At 51.1% G+C, this 19,373-nt stretch overlaps 1 protein-coding gene across 4 annotated transcripts in view; it reads left to right on the top strand.

Annotated features, from left to right (window-relative positions):
* Positions 1-19,183, top strand: part of TBL3 (transducin beta like 3) — a 39,831-nt gene extending 20,648 nt beyond the window's left edge. For all 4 annotated transcript variants that reach the window (XM_029577574.1, XM_029577572.1, XM_029577573.1 and 1 more), the window contains 12 exons: positions 874-1,015; positions 2,175-2,233; positions 2,616-2,719; positions 3,167-3,317; positions 3,609-3,839; positions 10,985-11,055; positions 12,118-12,274; positions 13,196-13,254; positions 14,096-14,199; positions 17,014-17,085; positions 17,308-17,466; positions 18,394-19,183. In XM_029577574.1, coding sequence (XP_029433434.1) covers positions 874-1,015; positions 2,175-2,233; positions 2,616-2,719; positions 3,167-3,317; positions 3,609-3,839; positions 10,985-11,055; positions 12,118-12,274; positions 13,196-13,254; positions 14,096-14,199; positions 17,014-17,085; positions 17,308-17,466; positions 18,394-18,539 — 1,455 coding nt within the window. In that variant the 3' untranslated portion in view covers positions 18,540-19,183. The remainder of the gene's footprint in view (positions 1-873; positions 1,016-2,174; positions 2,234-2,615; positions 2,720-3,166; positions 3,318-3,608; positions 3,840-10,984; positions 11,056-12,117; positions 12,275-13,195; positions 13,255-14,095; positions 14,200-17,013; positions 17,086-17,307; positions 17,467-18,393) is intronic.
* The last annotated feature ends 190 nt before the right edge of the window (positions 19,184-19,373 follow it).

Raw genomic sequence — 19,373 nt, 5'->3', positions numbered from 1 at the left:
GGGTGCCCCCATGCACATCTGCACCGGGTGATTCTCAGGTGACCCTGTTCACATTTGTACTGGGTATTTCTCTGGGAGCCCCCATGCACATCTGCACCGGGTGATTCTCAGGTGACCCTGTTCACATTTGTACTGGGTATTTCTCTGGGTGCCCCCATGCACATCTGCACCGGGTGATTCTCAGGTGACCCTGTTCACATTTGTACTGGGTATTTCTCTGGGTGCCCCCATGCACATCTGCACCGGGTGATTCTCAGGTGACCCTGTTCACATTTGTACTGGGTATTTCTCTGGGAGCCCCCATGCACATCTGCACCGGGTGATTCTCAGGTGACCCTGTTCACATTTGTACTGGGTATTTCTCTGGGTGCCCCCATGCACATCTGCACCGGGTGATTCTCAGGTGACCCTGTTCACATTTGTACTGGGTATTTCTCTGGGAGCCACCATGCACATCTGCACCGGGTGATTCTCAGGTGACCCTGTTCACATTTGTACTGGGTATTTCTCTGGGAGCCCCCATGCACATCTGCACCGGGTGATTCTCAGGTGACCCTGTTCACATTTGTACTGGGTATTTCTCTGGGAGCCACCATGCACATCTGCACCGGGTGTTTCTACGGGCGACTCCGTGAGGGATCAAGACAGTGCACATACATGTGGAAAATTAATCTGTGTGCACTGTTTACTTCTCCAACCTCAGATAAAAGCCCATAGGCTGAGAACACTACGCATACCTTCTAGGTCAGACAGTTTTCACTCGAGCTACCAGCGAAATCGTTCTGAACTTTCTCTTCCCATTTATCACTGGGCAAATTGTCAGGCCAATAAAGCTTCTTGAATCTGATTTGGGTTTCTGTTTTATACCCCCAGTTTGCAGGGTACAGTGAGGAGGTTCTGGATGTGAAGTTCCTGGGTACTGCAGACTCTCATATTGTGGTTGCTACAAATAGTCCTCAGCTCAAAGTCTTTGAACTAGCAACATCCAATTGCCAGATTCTGCATGGCCATACAGGTAAGAGAGAGAGACAGCTCTCGGGTGCTGTGCCTGCCATTAACCCTTTCTGTAAGAGAGAGAGACATCTCGCACTGCGCTGCCTGCTATTAACCCTTCCTGTAAAAGAGAGAGAGAGAGAGAAAGACAGTTCTCTGTGCTCTGCCTGCCATTAACCCTTCCTGTAAGAGAGAGACAGCTCTCACTGCGCTGCCTGCCATTAACCCTTCCTGTAAGAGAGAGACAGCTCTCACTGCGCTGCCTGCCATTAACCCTTCCTGTAAGAGAGAGACAGCTCTCACTGCGCTGCCTGCCATTCCCTGTAAGAAAGAGGAAAGGGTCACGTTTGGAGCGCTGCTTGTCTGCCATTTGGGAACATTTCAAGTGTTCCTGTCTCTGCCAAGCCCCAGACACTTTTCATGGTCGCTGAGTTGCAGGCTAGGCAGTGAAGTTGCCACGCGCACCTCAGTCGCCCGATTCCCGTCACCTGTAAAATTCTGTTTCCCGTCTCCTTTTGGCCACGAGATGTCGGCAGTGTTCGGACTTGGTTGGTATTGTGAGGCCGAGCTGCTGTGTCTCTTATGAGCAGAACCAACAGAAATCGGCAAAACCCTCTCTATGGGGCTTGTCCGCCTCTGGGTACCTGCGGGGCCTGAAGACGCAGCACTGTGTGCAGTTATTTGTAGCTGTGCATGCCCTCGCTCCCCTGAAGCCGCCTGCACTTAATGGTCTGCATAGTTTTACCCACTCTGGTGCAGGGGGGCTGCAGATCTTTTTATGGGAGTAAAACACCACTTCAGCCATGGGAAATTTCTGAAAACTCCCCCCTCGATGCCGCTTTGTATCATAAACATATTTATCTTGCTGTGGCCTGGTGCAGTTTATGTTGTATTGTGATGCAAATGAAGAGAAGGGGTAACCCGCACGGAGCAGCAGCCACTACCCTTAAAGAAAAACATTTTAAAACTGAAACCTTGCTGGGTCTGACTGGGCGGAGGCTGGGGGTATTTTTCTGCTGACATTTAGCGGGTGGCTATGTTTCTGTGTGTTGTGTTGAATCTTCAGTGCTCCAGAAAAGCACAGCAGGCAGATAAATCTGATCCGTTTCCTGTGGAGCAGGAGCCTCCAGCTTGGGAGCTCACCAGTAAGGGGACCTGCGTGTTTTCTCTCTCGCCTGCAGAAACAGTGCTTGCGGTGGACGTGTTTCGGAAAGGGCTGAAGTTTGCAAGCTGTGCGAAGGTGAGCACAGGATCCTCCCGGGAGTGGCCTCGGAGGGGGGGAGGGGCCTGCCGTGTTGTGGTTATATCTGAGCCCCCGCGACTGCCAGCTCACACGTGGTTTCGGAGCACGGTGCAGCCGATCTCATGGTTCAATAAGAAATGCTCCTGAACGCTGGCTCAACGATTCTGCGCGGCCTGACCACGTCAAACCATGTAGCACGCCCCCATGTCTGTGTCGCATGGCAGCAGTGTTACCTCATGTTGGTCAGTGCAGCAGGAGAGCCATTACTGCCTGTTGGTCACTGTGGCATGGCCGTGCCCTTAACGTGCTTCGGTCCGTGTAACGTGATCAGGTGGTTGTTACTGCGCCATCACCATTGGATTTCTGTTTGCTGTTGCAGGACAGAAGCGTCAGAATTTGGCAGATGGACACCTCGGGTCGGGTAACCTGTGTGGCACTGGGGTCAGGTCATGCACACGGCGTGGGCACTGTAGCATGCTCCAGGTAAAAGACCTGCCTGTCTCAGTATTGTAATTATTCATATGGGGGTGTAGCATTACCTATGGACTTTGACTTCTGCTCAGGGCAGCGAAGCCTGTTTGAAGTCCACACTGGGCTGTACAGACCTGTTGAGGCCTGTTTATACTTTGGCAGGAAGAGCCACAAGTTACTTGTTAAGTACCTGAGAATAACTGCAGATGTTTCCAGCCCCTTCTCCGCTCAGAACAGATGTTTCCAGAAATGCCGGCGGGGGGGCGGGGTGAAAGCCTGGGCCTGATGGTTACCCGGGGAGACTTCTCTGGCTCTGAGATTACAGAGAGCACTTTATAGCTGTGACGGTTCCTGTGGAACCAGAGCGGGCAGATTCATAGTAAGTTTTAGGTCCTGCAATTAGCAGTCGGTGACTTCTGGGCAGAGGTCAGTTCAGCTTTTCTCCTTTGCGCTGCACAGGTTGAAAGAAACCTTTATAGCTAGCGGCAGCCAGGACTGTACAGTGAAGATCTGGAAGCTGCCAGAGTCCCTGTCTACCAAGATGAGAGGTGGCAAGAACCTGGCTCCTGAGCTGCTCCATGCCCAGGTGACTGAGAAGGGCCACGACAAGGTAAGATCCTGCAAGTGCCCCTGGCAGATCTCTCCAGAATTTCTGTTTTTTAGAAGAATTTTGCATATACAAGTAATGTGAGCGAGCATTAGCAAGGCTCTCGGGCTGCACCCAGCAGGCTGACTCCTCTGAGGTGCTGCAGCTCTGCTGATGCCTTCTGTCTGCCTCCGAGTCCCTGCTAAAGCTCTTCTCTCCGAGAGGAGGCCTTGAACAACCTGAATCTGAAATAAAACAGACACTGAGCCTGGAAGCTGAAACATGGCTGAAGTGACTCTCTCTGACCTTCCCTAGGACATAAACAGTATTACGGTCTCCCCTAACGACAGACTGGTGGCTACAGGGTCGCAGGACAGGACAGCGAAGCTGTGGGCTGTGGAGGACTGTTCGCTGCTGGGGGTCTTCCGTGGGCACATACGTGGCATCTGGTGCGTGCAGTTCTCCCCCATGGATCAGGTGTTGGCGTCGTCATCGGCGGATGGGACGCTGAAGCTCTGGGGGCTGCAGGACTTCAGCTGTCTGAAGGTAAAGGGGCCGGCAACAGTCGCAGCTCCAGGGCAGGGAATCTAATGCAGCTCACACCTGGTGACCAAAGCGAGTCCTCGTGGTCTGTGGTCACTGCAGTGGCTGGGGAAAAACCTCAGGTAGCCATGAAGGCGTTTGGTTGGACAAACCAGCAAACTTCAGGATCCCAAAATGAAAAAAAGCAGAGCTAGGGTGACACTAAGGGGTCTACAGACAGCACCCGATCTCACTAGCATCCTCTGCAGAGCCCACGCCCATTAAAGAGCAGAGCCGGGGTGACACTAAGGGGTCTACAGACAGCACCCGATCTCACTAGCATCCTCTGCAGAGCCCACGCCCATTAAAGAGCAGAGCCGGGGTGACACTAAGGGGCCCATAAAAGAAAAATTATCATCAGCAGCAGAGTGTGCACATTAAGTTTGTTTATTTGTTCTTGATTTACCACAAAATCAGGATTAGTGTGAATGCTAAATTTTGGCCAAACCACTAACACTTTAGCTGTGGCGAAAACCTATGCTAAATTGGCCATGTGTGTGCATATGTATGCAAAGTATTGAAAAAGGATGATGATAAGCTCATTAGCCATTGTCGCGCTATCGACTGAGGTTTGCTCTGGGATATTTAGCCCTTGCTGTGAGGTGGGGTTAAATCTTAGCACAGATAACTTGTGCATTATCTGGCTAAATGCCAACTTTTAAAATGTAGTCAGATAATTGGGGGGCATTCCATGGGCGGAGTTAAGTGATCTGGTTAAATCTGATATTAGGATAGGATTAGTCGGGTAACCTATCCAGCTAACTGTGGTTCTAAGGGGAACCTGATAAAGGCAACATTCAGTGATGCCGTCAAGCTGTTGAATATCCTGACAAAGTTGGGTACTAGCTGGCTAACCCTGCAAGCCGGCTGGTAGCTGCACATCACTCCCCCTTGTACTTATTATTCTGCTATAAAATTATGTATAACGTACTGTATCACACAGATATTTTTCATTTCCTAGCGTGTAGCCAGATGGACTCAGGACCCCAGTGGGTTATGTGCTCCCCTGCCAGCAGATGGGGATGGAGTCAGGTTTCAAAGCTGGCGTCACCCTAGATTCACCCCTGCAGTGACCTCCGCCCTCCAGTATCTCTCAGTCTCCTAGCAGATGTGGACATGCTTTCCCTATCGGGATCGCCGTACTCTTTAGAAGAAGAAATTTTACCTTTAAATTGGAGAGAGACTGAGCCCCGCTCTCCTGCGGTGATACCTAAAGGACCATCCCCAGTTGAGAATTTCTGAGGTGATTTATGTCCCTGTTCAGGTGCCACAAATGTAAAGCTTACTCTATGCTTATGGCCAGGGACACAAGAACACTTAGACTCAGCAAAAGTATAATGTATTTTTATTAATCAATATAAGTGTTCTCGGGAGATGCTGGGTACTGGGTGCCCTTCATCTTACAAACTGACCAGCATCTCCTCGTATACAGGAAGTGACCCTTGTTTTATAGATAACATTCAAATACAGGAAAAGGATAGAAGGTTCTAGAGACTTGCATGACTGCCCAAAGGATCATTTACATGAGTTGTGATGTCAACTGCATGATTAAATCATCCCTAACTATCCTGATTGGCTTCCCAGGATGTGTAGCCCATTTCCCATGGCTCTCTTTGTTCTGTGAAACTCTTACTGGTAGAGGCAATCAACACGTCTGTAACTGTGTGGATTACAAACTCCTGAGAATGGTGCCTGAACATAAGAAGATAAGAACATGCCATACTGGGTCAGACCAAGGGTCCATCAAGCCCAGCATCCTGTTTCCAACAGTGGCCAATCCAGGCCATAAGAACCTGGCAAGTACCCAAAAACTAAGTCTAACTGAAGCTCCCCCGTGGTGACTCTATGAATAGACATCACCTGTCTGGTGCCTCCACGGATATCCAGGGACATTCTGTAAGTCACTCAGAGTCCATTCAGCCCAGGCAGGCCAAAGACACGCAGAGGGTTCTGGGGATTTCCTTCTCCATGTTGGTTTTCTGTTCAGGTATACTTCTCAGATCCCTCAGAGGGGAGCCTTGGTCCGGTAGCCGGTTCCTGGCGTGGACTTTGCTGCTGAAGCAGCTGAAAGGCAGCGGGTGCAGGAAGCAGAGTGCGGCGGTGACGGCCAAACCCCCCCCCCCCCCGCAGCCAGAGACCGTCTCTGCACTCAGCCGGTAAGCGATGAGCCCGGGTAAGTAAAGAGAGAAGAGGATTCCTTCCGATTCAGAGAGATTGGAGGGGCTTTGGTAAGTCTTCCTCCGGTCTCCTTGCTCGGTGCGCTGTTCTGACGGTGTTCCCGATCCCGTTGGGGTAAGGGGAAGTGGATTTCCGAGCGGATTGAGGGGTTCCCCGATGGATTTGGCTCTGTTTCAGGCTCTGGGCACACCGCGTGAGACTGTGGTGTCGCCATCTTGCCGCGCAGTTTTGTGCGTTTCCATTGCCCACCATAGAGCGTTGGTACACGCAGTGCATGCCAGCTGTGAGCACGCACTGAACATGGAATGTGCGCCAATACGTTCGTGCATATGTGCGCTTTGATGATGTGCGCATTCATGCGTGCGCTCCTGAAGGTAACAGGCGCGCAAGGCACCTCACTGCGAACTGCGGAGGCGCTCAAAATCTGTGCGCACACGATTTCAAGAGCTAGCCGGCTGACCATGCAGTTACCGTTCCTAATGGTTCTGGAGGAAAGAAATATAAGCGCCACTCCCTTTGTGCTGCCTGCCATATTAGGGCTACTCAGTCTGACTTTGATTCTTACCTATGTCAGCACTGTGAGGAAGCCCAGAGAGAATTGGCCTCCCAGAACTTTGCTAAGCCCGGCTCCTCCCATTCAGACGATAGGTCAGCCATGAATTTAACGGTAGCATCCCGGATCTGAGTTATCCCGGGGCTGGGTCTGCCATGGGAGAAGGAAATTCAGCAGCACCTATCCCAGTACCTCCTGGGCTAGGCATGGACCTGGCAGCCTTTTCTTGGGTGGAAGTTTTTCAAAGCCTTTGCACAGGTGCAGTCTGTCTCGCCTGTCCCTGTCTGGGCCGAACCCCAGCTGGTAAGGCTTCCCTCTCCCAACTCTTTCAGAATGCCTCGAGACATGCTTCGTCTCACCAAGGGTATCCCTGGCAGGGACCCAGACACCACGGACGAAGAAGGGGATCCAGATTCCTTGGAAGATGGGGAAATCCCTCCAAGCTTGGAGCCATATCAGACCATGTTACGGTTTTTCCATAGAGATGAATTGCCAGCCCTAGTTTCCCAGTCCCTGAAGACTCTGGGAGTTCCTGACGTGGACCTTGTGATGGAACCAAAGAAGAATCCCATCCTTGTGCCTCTACTGAAAGCCTCTTCTATTTTCCGATGATGGAAGACATCCAGGAGTTGATTGACCTGGAATGGGACACCCCTGAAGCCAGTTTTAAAGGTGGTCAAGCATTGGAAGCACTATACCCACTGAATACAGTGGTGAGAGAATGCCTATGTTTCCCTAAAGGGGATGCCCTGGCCTGCGCCGTTTCAAAGCGAACAACTATCCCAGTGGAGGAAGGAGTGGCCTTAAAGGATGTGAATGATAGGCGGATGGAGTTCATCCTTAAACAAGCCTTTGACGCGACAGCAGTGACAATATAGATTGCTTCCTGTTGTGTGCTGGTGGTTCGCTCGTGCCTGTTTCTCTTGAGAGAGGCAGATAACTCAGGGGCACATTCCAGAGAGGCTATGGAGCCCGCCACTGCCTTTTTAGCTGACTCAAGCTCTGACCTTTTCAGTACCTCAGCCAGAAGAGTGGCCTCAGTAGTAGTTGCCAGAAGACAGCTATGGCTGCAAAATTGGTCAGCAGGCGCAACCTCTAAGGCAGACCTCACAAAGATGCCATTTAAGGGATCTCTCCTATTCGGAAGCGAATTGGAAAAGCTGGCCAGTAAGTGGGGTGAATCTCCAGTGCTTCGCCTACCGGGACATAAGAGAAGAGGTTACAGCATCCCTCGCCTATGAGGGGGTCTATCCAGGGACTCCCAATGCTTTTGGCCCTACAGGAACTCGACATTTCAGATGTCTCTATCCTTGGGATGGTCTCATTCCTTTTGGCGTTGACAACCCAAGAGAGGGGCTGGTTCAAGTTTGGCCCGAACTCCCCAATGAACAAAGAAATAGGGGATTGACTATCCCTCTTCTACCAGCGGTGGGTCGAGATCATGTCAGACAAATGGGTACTGGATATCATATGAGAAGGATACTCGGAGTTTCGTAGCACTCCTCAGGGCATATTCATGATATCTCTGTGTCACTCCCAGCACAAGAAGCTGGTAGTGGAAACTACCTTGATAAGGCGCTATCTTCAGGTCCTTGGTTTGATGGTGTCAACCCTTTATGTAGTACAGGGCATCCCTTTATGTAGTACTGTGGGCAAGGACACACATGCATCCACTCCAACACTCCCTGCTGTTGGAATCCACTGTCCCAAGACTATTCAGTTTGCCTCCATCTACCGATGGAAGTATATTCTTGGCTCCAGTGGTGGCTACAGGAAGCTCACTTGGACAAGGGTGTAAGCCTGTCCCCACCGAACTGGCTAGTTCTCATGACAGACGTGAGCCTGTGAGGTTAGGAGCTCACTGTCAGGAACTGATGGCCCAGGGAAGGAGGCGCACTGGAACATAAATCAACTGGAAGCCCTAGCAGGTTGGTTTGTCTACAGTTCAGCCCTGTGCTCTAGGGTCAAGCGTTCCGCATGATGTCTGACAACGCAAAAACAGTAGCCTACATCAACCACCAGGGAGGAACCAAGAGCCAGCAAGTGTCTCTGGAGATAGATCTCCTATGGAATGGGCAGAATTGAATCTACGGATGATCTCGGCCTCCTACATCGCAGAAAAAGACAATGTCAAAGCAGACTTTCTAAGCAGGGAGAGTCTGGATCCAGGAGAATGGGTGTTATCGGCCAGAGCCTTTCACCTGCTGGTAGATCGCGAGGGCCTCCCGTCATTTGACCTGCTGGCCACATCTTACAATATGAAAGTTTCCCAATTCTTCAGTCGCAGAAGAGATCAGCAATCCCTGGGGATCGACATCCTTGTTCAGACCTGGCCCGAAGAGTACTCACTATAATCCTTCCCTCCGTGGCCCCTGCTGGGCAGGGTCATTCGCAAGATCAAGCACCACAGGGGATTAGTCCTTCTAGTGGCTCCGTTTTGGCCCAGACGCCCTTGGTATGCAGACATGCAGAGACTTCTGGTGTAGACCCCCTATGCCTCCCACCACACAGGGACCTGCTCCAGCAAGGTCTGGTCCTTCACGAGGATCCGACTTGATTTTGTCTTACGGTTTGGCCCTTGAGGGCTTGCGTCATGAAGCGGGGATATTCGGCGGCAGTAATTACCAACTCTCTCAGTGCGCGGAGGTTCTTGACGTCCTTTGCGTATGTGAGGGTCTGGAGAGTATTTGAGACCTAATGTGAGGAACATGGTGTCGCCCCTTGAAGTGCCAAAATCCCTATGGTTCTGGAATTTTTCAGGATGGCTTGAATAAATGTTGTCCCTTAACTCCTTGAAAGTCCAGGTGGTGGCGCTCTCCTGTTTCAGAGGTGAGGTGAACAGAACCCGCCTGTCAGCGCATCCGGACGTGGCCCGTTTTCTTAAAGGGGTTAAGGACCTCCAGCCTCCTCCTACGGTGACCAGTTCCCTTGTGGAATCTTAATCTAGTATTGGAGTTTTTGGCAGGGCCCTCCTTTGGGCCGCTGCACAGTCTGTCCTTACGCCTGTTAACCCTGTAAATGGTGTTCCTGGTGGTGATATGCTCAGCTCGTCCTTTCTCTGAACTACAGGCAGTGTCATGTCGGGAACCGTTCCTCCGGATGATTCTGGGAGTGTTACGCGTTCATACCGTTCCATCCTTCTTGCCCAAGGTAGTCTTGGTTTCATGTGAATCAGTTCACTTCGTTGCCATCCCTAAATGGGCACAAGGAAACAGAAGCCTACCTCCTCTGCCGCCATTTAAACATCAGTAGGCTTTTGGTGCGGTATCTGGAACTTTCAGAGCCGGCATGCAAGACGGGACCGCTTGTTTGTCCTTCATGGTGGAAGGAGACGGGGCGAACCAGCTTCACGGGATTAAGGAGGTGGTCACAGGAGCCTATGTGGAGGCAGGAAAGCCATTACCTTCTCAGGTTAAAGCTCATTCCACTAGGGCTCAGGCAGTCTCATGGGTGGAAGTTAGACTGCTGTCTCCTGTCGATATCTGCCGAGTGGTGACGAGGTCCTCCTTCACACCTTCTCCAGGTTCCATCACCTGGACGTTCAGGCCCGAGAGGACGCAGCCTTTGCAAGGGCAGTGTTAACCAAACTGCAGGCAGCCTCCTGCCCCGATCGGGAGTAGCTTTTGTACATCTCATTGGTCCTGAGTCCATCTGGCTAGGAAATGGAGAAATTACTTACCTGATAATTTCGTTTTCCGTAGTGTAGACAGATGGACTCAGCATCCCGCCCATGACTGCCCAAGAACGGTGCCAAGGAATCGCCCATGAGGTGAGTATCGATTCCATGAGATTTCGGGTAAACCATCATCCAGTCCCCAGATCAAGGCATCTGTAATCTTACTGGGGTTCAGTGTTTAGGATTGGTTGAGTACAGTTACAGTTATCTGTTTTTAATCATATTTTAAATCAAGCTTTTTCAATAGTAGGTCCACGGTGGCTTTTGAAGAGAATACTGAAGGGGCTGAGGTCACTGCAGGGGGGTATCTAGGGTGATGTCAACTTTGAAACCTGACTCCATCTCCACCTGCTGGCAGGGGAGCAAATAACCCATTGGTCCTGAGTCCATCTGTCTACACTAAGGAAAATGAAATGATCAGATAAGTAATTTCTCCATTGTAAACTGCTTTGATGTATAACTGACAGCGACTTCTAGTGACTCGCCTATAGGAGTGGGGACAGTCTCGGGAGGTGATGGGGATAGAGGTGGTCTCAGGAAGGAGTTGGGAGGGTAACTGAGAATGGAGACTGTTCAGGAGGTGATGGGAGCAGACACTTTCTCAGGAAGTGACGGGAGCAGACACTCCGTGTGAGGAACATGTTGCTTCATGCTCAGAGCCACACAGATGTTTCTTCACCTTGTTTCCTCTTTGTCTTGTAGACGTTTGAAGGTCACGATGCTTCGGTGTTGAAGGTTGTGTTTGTGAGCCGAGGGACACAGCTTCTCACGAGGTGTGCAGCATTGTGTTATCCCATTGTGTGACTCCAGTAATACGGCACAGCTCCCTACCTTCTGGGCAGTGTCAAACCAGTTCTCCTGGATTTATTTTCTGACAGAGTGTACTGCACCTCCAGCTATAAAGGATTCGTGTCCCTCATGGGGAACTCCTTAATTGTGACACAATTATTCCCTGCCTGATGTGGGCACAGCCAGCTGCCTTGCCTTGCCCTGTTCTTGTATTAAGGGCAGGATATCCTCCTAGCATTCCCCCTTTCGGCTTGTGTGCACGTGAGACTGACCAGCGGGTTTTGCACCCACCTGCTCAGTTAATATTGGATTAATGCAAGAATTATCCACGGACGATGGTGTCCATGAGTTTTTCAGATCGCACAGATCCTGATGACAGATGAGAGCCGAAAGGCCCAGCTAATCTGCCCAGTTCTCTTCCTGGTGCTCTGCTGTGGGTCTCGGCTGCTCTCTGGGTTTCTCCTCACTTCTTTGCAGCAAGCAGTCCTCCGAGTGTATCCCAGGCGTTTTGAATTCTGTTACTGTTTTTCTATCTCCACTGCCGCCTCTTGGGGGCTGCTCATGCACAACACTATCCTTTCTGTGAACAAATATTTTCTGGATTTTTTGTCCTAGAACATCCTTTCCACTGAGAATGTTAACTTCGTGTGCCTTATTTGCTCGTTAGTGGTCTATGAATGTCTCTGTCTGGTGTGCATATTAGGTTCTTGGCTGCCCTGGACTCTCTGCAGCTGGTCTGTATCTCCCAGAGCTGACCATTCAGAGTCGTCATCACCTTCAAGGTCTGCAAAGCTCTCACCTGTCTGATAAAAGTTTCGCAGCTTCCTTGCTGGCGGGAGGGGCTGTGTTCACTGTTGTCAGTTTTTGTGGGACTCAGTCTTAGTCAGGCCTGGGAAGGTGCTGCAGATACCGCACACGCTTCCTGCTTCCTGCCTCCTCTCCCCTGGTGCTTTTCCTCTGTGACTCATCACCCGGTAGAGCAGGAAGCACAGGCAGGCTTATGGGAAGGTCTCACTCTCAGCTTTTCTGCTTTTTCTTCCAAACAGTGGCTCCGATGGTCTCTTAAAACTCTGGACCATCAAAACCAACGAGTGCGTTAAAACCTTGGATGTTCACGAGGATAAGATCTGGGGTCTGCACAGCAACCGACAGGATAATGCGATGGTGACAGGCTCCAGTGATTCCAGCATCGTATTATGGAAGGTAAAGTCTACACCCCCATCTATCACAGAACCCATCAAGAGGGGGGCCCTTGCTCTCTCCTCACCTATCACGGGCCCCGCTGCTCCCTGCTCCCCTCCCTTCTCTCACAGCACATGTCTGAACATTTTTTATTGTGGAAAACTGCTTACATGCAAATGTACATATAATGCAGGTAAAGTCCAGACTGGTGAACCATAATCAGAAATAATCCAATTGAAAAACAGCTAGCGGCAAACAAATACTAATATTCCACATTTTCCCACTTTTTCCCCTCCCCTCCTGCTAGGGGGGGCCTTAGACGTCTCCGTACTGAAAAGAAGGGGATAAGCCTGCGTATTATTCCCGATTGCCGGGCGCGCTCTCTATTGAAACGTATTTCCATTATCGTCACACCCTAGGGAATTATCCTCTTCACTTAGTCGGGAACGGCGACTGTCCAAGCCATTTATCCAGGGGGGGACCAGATTCTGTAATATTTTGAGTTTATCCCTGCGAATGGCCGTTAATTTTTCCATGTCCGCCACGCTTTGTGGTTTAATTGTTAGCTGGCATCTGGCGGGGATTTTATCGCCTTTCCAGCCTCCTGGCCGATAGAACAAACGTTGCTGGTCCCGAGGCGGGTCCGGGTGTGGGAGTCCTGACAGCCCTGCATCGGTTCACGGGGACACCTCCTCCCAAAAGAGTTTAATTGTGGGACAGTGTAAGAACGCACCCTCTTTACCTGGCACCTCCTTATTGAAAATCTGCTAAACCCCAGTAATCGTTTTGTTCATCTTCTCTGCCTCGGCACAGAATCCTTTTCGAATCTCTCTGGCCGTCCTGGCACCGGTCCTTCTTGGTTCTGTGTTTTTCTGCGAGGAGCGTGGCCCCGGTCCGGTGTGGGTGTGAGTAACGCCTGCTCCTGTTCTTCCTTTCTTCCAGGACATCACTGAAGCTGAGCTGGCAGAGGCCCTGGCGCAGCAGGAGCAGCAGATTGAGACGTGAGTGGCTGAGGCCTGACAGTTTGCCACTTTGGGGTTTGCCTTTTGAAAATGCCTAATTTTAGGCCCTGGTTGACAACTTCCCCGCCCTCCCCCATGTAGGAGGAAGCGGGAGGGGAGCGGTGGTGGGGATTTCATTTTGAAACTTCCATGCACACTTTGCATCTGCTTTAAAGCTCCCAGTGCAGCGTTTGCTGGTACCAAGGAAAGTCAAGCAGGCCCCCCCTAGAGGAAGCTGAATCCCCCTCCTTCCCCAGGGCTGCAGTAGTTCCTCGCCTCTCGGCTGAAGAGATTGCGCCCTGGGACAGGGTCACCTCCGTCCAGCTCTTAATGATGATTGTTTCAGTTCTCTCCTCCGTGCCTGTGATCTCGGAGACCTTGCACACGCGGTGCTTCCCCTCCCTTTGGTTCTGCTGATTGCTTTGGCAAGGCCCTCTCTTCTCCTGATTTACGCTTTCAGAGCTGGCCCCGATGACGCTGCCTCTGGGAGCGAGGACGTGAAACGCGGCTGGAGGACTGCGGGAAGGGGGTGGCACTAGGAGGTTGCTGTGTAACGCTGCCGCGTGCTTGTCGATGTTTTCCCACACGACACAGAGCTGTGCGGCCTGGCTTTCCTGTGGCAATGCTGGCGTCCTGCCACTGCTGGTGCTGGAAACGGGGAGCTTTCTGCTGCTTTTAAATACAGAACCACTTTTCCTTGCATTGCGCTCCAGCTCTGAAGCCGGGCTTGGTGCAGATTGCCCCATGAGCTCATTCTCGTGCACCTTTTCTGCACAGTGGCTGCAGTACGGGCGCAGGCGCACATGCTCATCTCTGGCCATTTCTTTCTTTCTTTCTGCAGGCAGCAGGAGCTCTCAAATTTACTGCATGCGAAGAAGTACGTCCGAGCTCTGGGCCTGGCCCTGTCCCTCGACCAGCCTCACACGACACTGATGGTGATAAAGGGTAAGCCACGTGCTCCAGGAGCCCTAGGAAACTGAAGGAGGTCCACCCCGTGTAGCACTGCCAGAATAGGCAGCACTTGCTGATGCTTTGTGCAGGAGCTTTCAGGAGCTTGCTGACCTTAGCAGGGTGTTCAGATTTCATTGGATTGCACTCCCAGGACGGTTTAATGGGATTGTAGGCAGGGGGAACACGGCCTGAGCTTCAAACCCCATTTTCTCTCAGCGGTAACTCAGAATTTGAGAGCACGTTTCCTGGTCAAAGGTAATTTTTGAATATCCTGCATAATAGTAAAGGTTTTCTCCGCGTACAAGCAGGACTCATTCAGCCACACGAGCGATGTCAGAGGGTTCTCTGAGATCAGAGAGACCCAGAAGTCTTTCTAAGCATGTGCGGGCATTCCCACACAGTCGCTGCCACGTGAGTCTCCCCGGTCATTTTTATTCCACTGAAGCAAAAAGACATTTTCTTCTCTGACTTTTTTTTTTTTCTGTGAGTCCTGTAAAATATATCTGTATATATTGGATTAGTCTTTCCTTCTATCTTGATCCTTCATCATGTCAAGAACGAAGCCCTTCAAACTCTGTGCTAAATGCAAACATAAAATGTTCCTCCTCCACTAGCATGAGCGCTCTCTCTCTCTCTGCCTCCTGCACGCCTCGTGTGGCGAGTAAGTGCCCAGCGTGTGGGAGGAGGTCCCCTCAGCACTCTCTCTGAGTCTGCCAGGTACCATAAGCATGAGTCTCACACACCGAACGCAGAAAAAGAGGAAAAGATCTCCATCTGCACCGAGAAATTGCAAGCACTGGCTCTTGGTTCTGATGCCTCGGCGCTGAAACAGCAGCACCCGAGTAATATTTCCACCTCCTGCACCTGAGTACCACCCGTTCATGCAGAAGTTATGGCTGGAGTTTGTCCATAATTATATAAAAATATCCTCCTCCTTCACTCATGGAACCCATTTTGCAGAAATTGTTGGCCCAACTTGATTCCCAGTCCTCCATATCAAATGGTTCTGCTGGCTCAGCAATAACAAATCTCCCAGCTGCTTCTCCCGCGTCCTATGACTCTGACTCCCACCGTTCTCTGCTGACCCAGAGGTCAAGATCTACCCTGCCTTCCTCGAAAAAATGGCAGGGGCTCTTCCACTCAAATTAGATGAAGAAGTGGAGCCAAAAGCAGACTTGGTGGGTGATTTAAAAGACGCACAAGCCCCTAAGCAAGCCGTCGCTGTCCAAGTGCATCGTCGTCAGTCTAAACTGTGGCAGACCAGGCCGCTCCGAGCCGCCAGGCACCAGAGCATAAGAAGGTCTGGCAGGAAGATCAGAGTCACTGGGTACTACTGTAGAAAAGACCATACAGGCTGCCAATTCCAGACGCTCCAACATCTGTATAATATTCTCCAAAACATGAGAGAGACCTCCGCTGCTCTTTTTTCTCTGATGCACAGAACACGTTTATGCCTCATCTCAATGAAGCGGACAAATGTACAAAGCACTTAATAAGGTCTGCTTACCATGCTTTGATACGGCTCCAGGATCATCCCCCACAGCTCTGGGACCCAGGAGACTTGCTTGGCTAAAAGAGTTGGGTTTGTGTGAAGATGCCCCGTATTCAGGCGTAAAATTCAGCAAGCACTGGGTCTCATAAAGGATCACTATTCGATCTTTAATGGCGGTGACTACAGAGCAGGCTTCTCAATACCATTACCCTCGTAGGAGGTGCCAACCCTCTGCTTATCACAGGCAGCAAACTGCACCTGACCCCAGAGATAATCCAAGCGAGATCTGCTCCCAGTCCTCAAAAACATTCAGGACTTCACTTTTGGCCACGGACGTTACCGTCCCTTTGCTTCCCTGGAAGTGTCGGCGTCACATTTGTCCAGTGAAGGGAAGGCCGAGCGCTCTGATTACCTCGGACCGATGGATGTCCCCTGAACGTTCAGGCTTTACCTCCCCTGACTTCACCACAGCCTCGTCCTCTTGCCTCAGGCCTGCGTCAGACCCTGAACGAGAAGCGATGGAATTAGTGGGGATCATGGAAAGTGGCAGAGGGTTTTACCCCAGGTGTATTTTCTTACCCCCAAAAGGTCGGGAGGTCTCCGTCCTGTTGTGGACTTGAGAAACCTAAGCAGATACCTCAAAAGAGATTAAATTCAGGATGAATGCGCTGGGCCCCATCCTTCCTCATCTGGCAGTCAGTGACTGGATGTGAAAGACGCACACAGGTTTCTGTTCAGTGACCGCAGGAAGTACCTAGGCCTCTCGCTAGCAGACATGGCGCTTGCTCCCCTTTGTCCTAGTGCCTGCCCTCTTTGGAGAACTGGCCGGGATCGAGCAGATCCTCAAAGGAAGTGAAGCTAGCGACATCCTAAATGCTCAGCCCCCTCCGTTCCCTGGCGTTCGTGATCAGCTCCACATGAAGCCCTCGGAGCCTTAGCTTCAGCTGGGGGGGGGGGGGTTATTATCTCAGCCACTCAAGCGTGAGTGCCGGGCCGGCGCTGCTCTCTGATCTCTGACCTGTAACTGCGACCTTGCAGCAGGCAGCAATAGTGCACGGGCTTGAGATGCCCGTGTGTCATTTATTTACTGCGGGCGGGCGTCCCTTGTGGTTTTGCTTGCAGGTCTGGGTCGGTTTCTGCGGAGAGTCTTCAGCCTTCCTCTGACCAGGGGAGAGCGGAAAACCTGGCTCACTGCTCCCATTGTCGGCCCCCATGGCTGCAGCCGGGCTCCTTTCCCAGGGAAGCGGCCGGGGTTTGCCACCGAGTTGTTCTCTGTAGCTACAGTTTACCTGTTTTTCGTTTCTTTTCACCCTCAGCCATACTGCGAGAAACTCATGGGGGAGGAAAGTTAGAGAAGATCTTGCTGAAGCTGCGCCAGGATCAGAAAGGTTGGTTGCTCAGAGAATCGGGGGAGAGCCTGGGACCCGTGGGCTGTAAATCCCAGCCGAACTCTGATACCCTTACCCCCGCTTTACTACAAATAATCCCACTTTCTGGTCTCCTGGTGAAAGATGCATTGGAATGAAAATAACTTGATTTATTGTTCAAATCGAGCCACGAGAGCAGGTTTTCTGCCTCCGTCTGAGCCCACGTCTGTGTTTCCTCCGCAGAGTCTCTGCTGAAATATTGCGCCACCTGGAACACAAATTCTCGGCACTGCCACGAGGCTCAGGCCGTGATCGGGATCCTCCTGAGGCGTGAGCTGCCCGAGACGCTGCTGCAGTTCAGCGGGATCAGGGCCGCCGTGGAAGTGCTCATCCCGTACACTGGTGAGTCGCCGAGCGTTTCTCCCAGCTCTTGCACGCTACGCCGGCGATGCTTGTGTGAGAGCACCCTAGATGGGATGATGATTGCGATGGCTCGTCACGTGTTCGTTACCCTCTGCTTTGAGCAAATGGAAAAGCAGGCCACAAGTTTTCAAAATAAATTAACAAAAATAACCCGTGTGTTTCACTCCTCTTTCTGGCACAGCTTCCTAGAGCTTCTCCCTTCTGATAGGAAATCAGAACTGGCAGTCCCGTCTACTTAATTTGTACAGCTGCTACTTGACGTAAGCAGAAGAGACAGTCCCTGCCCCAGGGAGCTTACAGTCTGCTCTTTATTCCAGTGAATATGGGGAAAATCAAGGAAGCTAAGATCTGGAATGAGCAGGTGTAAGATGTGCAAGCTGCCTCCGCTCACACAGGAGAGTTTTAGGCAGGACTTTGCCCAGGGCAGGAGAAGGAGCAGTGATGTGGAAAGGCTGGAGCTGGTGGAGAAGTGGAAGGGGTGTGAGGAGCCTGAACATGGAAGCGGGTGGTTACACGGCCAGATTGTGGTGGAGGGAGAGGTTTGCTGGGAGGAGCAGGTTGTGGTAGTCCTAGTGGGAGGTGATGAGAGAGAGGAGACGGTTCTGATAGGGCTTTCCACAAGAAAGGGACCGATTTTGGCTAGAGGAGTAACCCTTTTTGGTAGTCTTGTGCTTGTGTGTAGAGAAGGGGAGAGAGGGGAGCTGAGGGCCTGAGAATACGTGGACAGGTCACGCAGCAGAGCGCTTTCCTGTTAGACCAGCAGCTCTCTCGGCCTGAAATTCACTGCCCATACAATGGCTGTGAGCTGCTTTCTGATGCTCCTCGCATCCTTCAAGCGACTGTGTGCGAGGTCTGAGCTGCTGGTACGTGTGCCCATGCTAAGAGCAATGTTTCTTCTCCTTGCAGAGCGCCACATGCAGAGGATGGGACGGCTGCTGCAGGCCTCCATGTTACTGGATTTTATGTGGCAGAATATGAGGCTGAGCGATGCCGCGGCCCCTCGGGACGAGGAGATGCAGTCCACGCCAGCCCCAGCCTCAACTCCTGAGTGAATCCTTTCTCGCAGGATGCCAGGAAGAGAGAGTCACGGTGACACTGCTTACGAGGGAGCGCTGAAAGCCACCGAGCAACCCGGGCAGAGGAAGAGTGGGGTGGGAGAAATGAGGTTTATTCCTCTCCAGGCTTGCACAGAAATGGACCCCAGGGCAGCCTGTGGGCTTTACTGTTTGATCTATTCTACCAGAGCTCAGCCCTTGCAGGCTGCTTGGGTTCCCTCTCCTGGAAGGCAGAGGATGCCGGGTTTTTGTATCCCACTGTTCCAGGTTCCATGGTAAATGTGAATTATTTTGTATTAAATTTAAAAAGGTAACAGCTGGAAGAGTTGAGGAAACAACTCCCTGACTCCTAGTTCTGCCACCTCTGGATTTCCGTCATTCCAGCAGGGACTCTGATCACTAAAAAGAGGCATTTCTGGAACAGATGTGCCTGTGAGATCACAGACTCGCACACACCTGCCTTTTGCCAAAATATTCACCCTGGAAAAGATTTGACAGTGCCATAGGCAAAAGCAAGGATTTTGCCACTGTTTGCCACTCGTTTGTCCATTGCAGCAGAAAGCAGAATAATGTGTCTGAGATGTAATTACAAATATTTGGACTTTATTTCTTTTCAGAACAATAAATATTCCCAGATTTCAGTGGTTGAAATACATGTTAAGATACATTGAGCTACAGTAAATATTCAGGGAAGGGGAGATTTTTGCAGTAAATCCAGTTAACAAACTTCATTCAACATACAAAGCACCACAAGTATATAAATAAGTGTATTATAAATTATGTATTAATTAGCATCCATCGAGTATAGTGGTCTCATTAAAGAAGTTTGCA

The sequence above is a fragment of the Rhinatrema bivittatum genome, chromosome 14 (genome assembly GCF_901001135.1).
Source record: "Rhinatrema bivittatum chromosome 14, aRhiBiv1.1, whole genome shotgun sequence".
NCBI classification, from domain to species: domain Eukaryota; kingdom Metazoa; phylum Chordata; class Amphibia; order Gymnophiona; family Rhinatrematidae; genus Rhinatrema; species Rhinatrema bivittatum.
This window is presented reverse-complemented; position numbering and strand designations above follow the sequence as displayed.